The sequence below is a fragment of the Triticum dicoccoides genome, chromosome 4B (assembly GCF_002162155.2).
Source record: "Triticum dicoccoides isolate Atlit2015 ecotype Zavitan chromosome 4B, WEW_v2.0, whole genome shotgun sequence".
Lineage (NCBI taxonomy): Eukaryota > Viridiplantae > Streptophyta > Magnoliopsida > Poales > Poaceae > Triticum > Triticum dicoccoides.
This window is the reverse complement of record NC_041387.1, coordinates 329,888,741-329,893,551: the sequence shown is the minus strand read 5'-3', so window position 1 is coordinate 329,893,551 and position 4,811 is coordinate 329,888,741. Positions and strand designations below refer to the sequence as shown.

Genomic DNA, 4,811 nt, shown 5'->3' with positions numbered 1-4,811 from the left:
TATCTGTCACTTAAGGACCATTAGGAATCTGGAGACATCTCTTCACTGCATCTCTTACTATCTGTGGGCATCCTTTGCTGAAGAAAATAGATGATTTTTCCTTGTTAATCCGTTGGCCCGAGGCCATGCAATAAGTATCCAAAAGGTGTGACACTTCTTCTGCTCCATCAACACTCGCCTTGAAGAACAACAGGCTGTCATCCGCGAATAAAAGGTGGTTCACCGACGGAGCCGATGAAGCCACCTTGATGCTGCTAAGCTGGGATGATCCAATCTGAGATTTTAGCAGGCACGAAAGGCCCCCTGCTGCCAGCAAGAAAAGACATGGAGAGATGGGGTCTCCCTGACGAATACCTCTGGAAGGTGAAAATTCTTCTGATTTGCACCCATTAAACATTACTGAAAAAGAAACTGTTCTCACCATGTTCATGACCGTGGAGACCCATGGTGCTGCAAAGCCCAGTTTCCTCATGATAGCTTCCAAATAGTTCCACTCCACTCGATCATATGCCTTCATCATGTCGAGCTTTAGAGCACAATAGTTGTTATTTTTTGACTTGTTCCTCTTCATAAAGTGCAAACAACACTCATATGCTGAGATTATATTATCAGTTATAAGCCGACCAGGCACAAAGGCTGAATGCTCTTCAGAAATAACTCCAGGAAGTATTATCTTCAACCCATTAGCTAGAACCTTTGAAGCTATCTTGTAAAAGACATTGCATAAACTAATCGGTCAAAATTGAGATAACAAAGTTGGTTTTGATACCTTAGGGATTAATACCGAAACGGTGTCATTCACGCACTCCGGGCTCTCTTCTCCACGGACTATACTCAGGACAGCACGAGTGACCGCCTCGCCACAAATGTCCCAATGCCTCTGGAAGAAGTGCGTCGGGAACCCGTCCGGCCCCGGAGCCTTGGTCGGGTACATCTGAAAAAGTGTCTTCTTAACTTCTTCCTTGTACGGCGCCGTTAGGGTTTCGTTCATCGCTGCTGTCACCTTGGAGGGGACGTGTTGGAGGACATCATCTAACATTGCTGTGTGTGCTAATGTGTGAGTAGGAGCCCCAACATTGCTGTGTGTGCTAATGTGTGAGTAGGAGCCCCAACATTGGTTCTGTAAGCTGGACCGGGCCATTTTATTAGCGGCAGAACAGTAAGAGCCATGCTGATTCACGCTCAAAAAGATACATTCGTGAAATTAGTTTGCAACGCCAACTCCAATGTTTCTTGCATTTCATCATGATTAAATCCACGTTCTAATTCTCAAGCTGTTACACATCCTCTTAAATGAACCATGTAAACGGAGTTTGGAACAAAGAACGAAAGCTACATAGAACCTTTACATCTCATGAGTTGCCAATAGGCTCCCCTATGCTACAGAATGGCGACTCCTAACTGGTACTGGTTCAAGGCAAAGAGGAGATTCCTACAACAGTATCACTGTCACCCAGGTTATCTGAGCAGACACCAATCGAGCAGACGATAGCTAAAACAGGCTACAGGTATTACAATTGCAAGCTTCAGAATCAGCCCCTAGGAAATACAGTTTTCATGATGCGACCGAAGGGCTCATTCATACCAGGGATATCGATGAATCGGCTGGATCATTTCACTCTTCTTCCCAAATCCTCCCGGTGACCCTCAATTTAAGCTCCTTCCTCTCACCACAAGAGAAGAACAAGGCCATGTTCCGTTGGATTATTAGCCCATCATAGCTATCTCTGACCTTCCGATGGCCGTCTCGGATGCTCCGGGGAACCCCTTGAAAGATCATCTTGCGCCCACCACCTCCTACCTCCAAGCTGTAGCTGTACTTCTTTGCTTCCGCATCATCTCCCATGAACCTCACGAAAGCGATGTACACAGGTGCCATGCCCAACTGAAATGCCTCGAAATGCAGGCAGAAGTACTGGCCAAAGCAGCTGAAAACCTACATGGAGAAATTTTATCTGTTTACTTAGCTTAATAGAAAGAAAAAACGTAACAAAATTGGATTGCACTTCAATAAAACAGTGAATTGAGGAAATGTAAAGGATAAAGAGGACATCTGGAATGTTGTTAAATCTGCTGCAAGGCAGGCAGACTGTTAAAATTGGAAAAAGATGCAGGTGAATCTGGGCATGTGCAGTGTCTTCATAGATGAGCAACTATTATGGTCCAACAAGTATGCAACATGATCGCCATTTTGTTTTATACTGCATGACAAATAATTGGCATATAAAAACAAGTACAGTAATCATAATTTAAGAATACGACAATTTCTCCTTTAATTTACAAAAATGTCTCCATATGTTCCTATGCAAAAAAATGAACGTAGTATCTTGGCAGAAAGGGAACTAATCATTTCTCACTTGGTGGTGGGAAGTATTGGTGTACAACAACACCCCCACCACACAGGTTTCAGAGTGCTTATTTGAATTGATATGATATCTGGTTCTTCCTAGGTATTCTTGTTTTATTTTGCATCTTCACAAGATGTAAAGGCAGTACAAAGATGCTACATGGAAATTCTTAGTCCACATGTTGGTGTTGGCGATTAATACCGTAAGCATCCAGGTCGCATTCTCAACTTCATGAGGATTTGACTTGACATAGCGATGGTTGAAAGTGCTTCCGCTGTGCATGTCAACTTTGTGATCATCTTTCAAATGATTTACCAAGTATGGAATGTCACCACCAACTGTACATTCAGATCCAGCGTATGGACAACTATAAGGCCTATATTGGCACTGTGACTCATGCTTCAGCTTGCAGTAGTATGGGTAAATGCCTAAGCAACCAAAGTTCTGGTACTTGCATGGAAGCTCAAGAGATGCAGCCACCTTCTCAAGAGCAAGGCATCTTATGTTACCCAGTTCATGCCTACAAGTTGGACAGCGATTGTGAACCCTTGGCTTGCATCCAGAACACAATGTATGGCCATTAGAGCACTGCATAAACAAAAGGTGTGTTACAATACAGTAAAAGAATGTGTGGGTTGCACAATGTGTTTAGTCAACTCATTTTTTTTTGTAAGCATATGAAATAACATTTCAACAACGGAACAGAGCATATACATGCACAACATAAGATTTTTTCCATGGCACTCAATGGAACAGAACATAAACTAAATGAATGCGATGGAGCAGCACAAATGCGCACCTGATGTATAGGAGGGTACATGGCACTCAAGCAGACGGGGCATTCCAAAAGTTCGCGAACGCTGCTAGAAGCTACCACATTTGATTTTTGTGTAAGCTGTATATGATCGCCGACAAGTTCAGCAACATCCAGTACCTCAGACTTTGGAGGATCAATAACCTCGGAACCAGAATCACCAATGTAAGCAGCCGAGGCCATGGGAAAACTCCGGAGGTTGTACTAGACCTGCTAGAAAAAGGACAACATTTGCCTTATTAACATGAGGATTATCAAGGGGGGAATGATTGCCAGTGAACTCATAGTCAGTACTTTCTACTAGCACTGTTCAGAAGAACCATTGCCCCATCAAACCATCTTTCGAACACAGGCACAATTGCTTAATTCAATTAGTCTCGTTACATGATTGGAAACTGCCTAAAGGCTTTGAAAGAGACAGGGCCCTGATGGTGAGTGGAGCAGAAATTATAAGAGCACATGGGCTAGGGCCTCATAAGATCCAATCAAGTGTAGACCAGGCCTTTTTAGTTCTTACTAGATCTGCACCAACACATCACAAGTGTCAAAGACCGCTCAAAAAAAAAATCACAAGTGTCAAAGAACTTGCTGATGTTAGGTACCATATTAAGCTTTTAAGTTGCAACATTCTAAGAATGAGTGCTATTTGGAGTGCATCTTTAACCATTTTTGCACTCGTGCTTCTAGTGCATGGAATTAATGCTTACTCGTTTTGGGAAGCATGGTCTCTTTTTGGGAAGAAAAAGGCAAACCATTATTAAAATGTGAACATAGAAAACCTTGCAGATAAACCCTAATGTGTAGAAAGTACTGACTATAGTACCTTGCTAGAGAAGCGAACTTTCTACTCCATTCGTCCCATAATATAAGAGCATTTTTGACACTACACTAGTGTCAAAAATGCGTTTATATTATGGGACGGAGGGAGTAATTGGGTAACATAGGCGCAAATGGTTCACCAATAATAAAACGAACTCGCGCAGGTTGAAAGGGGAGAATCTGACACTGCTAGAGAAGTACTCCCTCCGTCCCAAAATAAGTGTCTCAACTTTGTACTAGCTCTAGTACAAATTTGTACTAAGCTCAAGACACTTATTTTGGGACGGAGGGAGTACTAAATAGTAGTAACACAACTTTACTCTTAAGATGAGCAAATCATGAGCTGAGCCATGAGTAGAGGAATCCATATCTCTACTGAAACCTACTACAACAAGGCATACATAATCATCTCCCCGTTAATGACACCATCTCGAGCTCCATTAATGGCAGTTAATTACGCACAAGGGGCAGTCACAGAGGGGGAATGCCGAGAACCTTATGGGTCCGGTTCTGTCTATCAAACACACGCTCTAATGTGGGAGGAGCCAAGAATGAATCGCATCTGCACGGCACGAAACCGCCCTAGATCGAGAAGCAACCCTAGAACCTTGCCCGAAGTAGGCAGGTAGCGAAACCCCTGCGCCTCCGGCCGCTCCAGCTCTAGCATTTGAACCACTGGAACGGAATCGAGTGCGGGCTCATTGGACGAACATCTCGGGAACCTCCCTCCAAAGGCCCAATCTTCCGCCACCCAAGAGCGATGGGGAAAAAGAAGAAAATAGATGAAACAGGTAGCAACGGCGCCACGAGAACGGCGCTCCTACCTCGCC

The 4,811-nt window shown here is 43.7% G+C and overlaps 1 protein-coding gene across 1 annotated transcript; it reads right to left on the bottom strand.

Annotated features, from left to right (window-relative positions):
- Positions 1-1,221: 1,221 nt before the first annotated feature.
- Positions 1,222-4,805, bottom strand: LOC119296075 (E3 ubiquitin-protein ligase DIS1-like). Its single transcript, XM_037574484.1, has 3 exons — positions 3,148-4,805; positions 2,550-2,936; positions 1,222-1,936 (listed from the first exon to the last, which is right to left on the bottom strand). Exons 1-3 carry the CDS (start codon positions 3,343-3,345, stop codon positions 1,616-1,618), a joined length of 906 nt encoding a protein of 301 aa, XP_037430381.1. The 5' UTR covers positions 3,346-4,805; the 3' UTR covers positions 1,222-1,615.
- Positions 4,806-4,811: the final 6 nt, after the last annotated feature.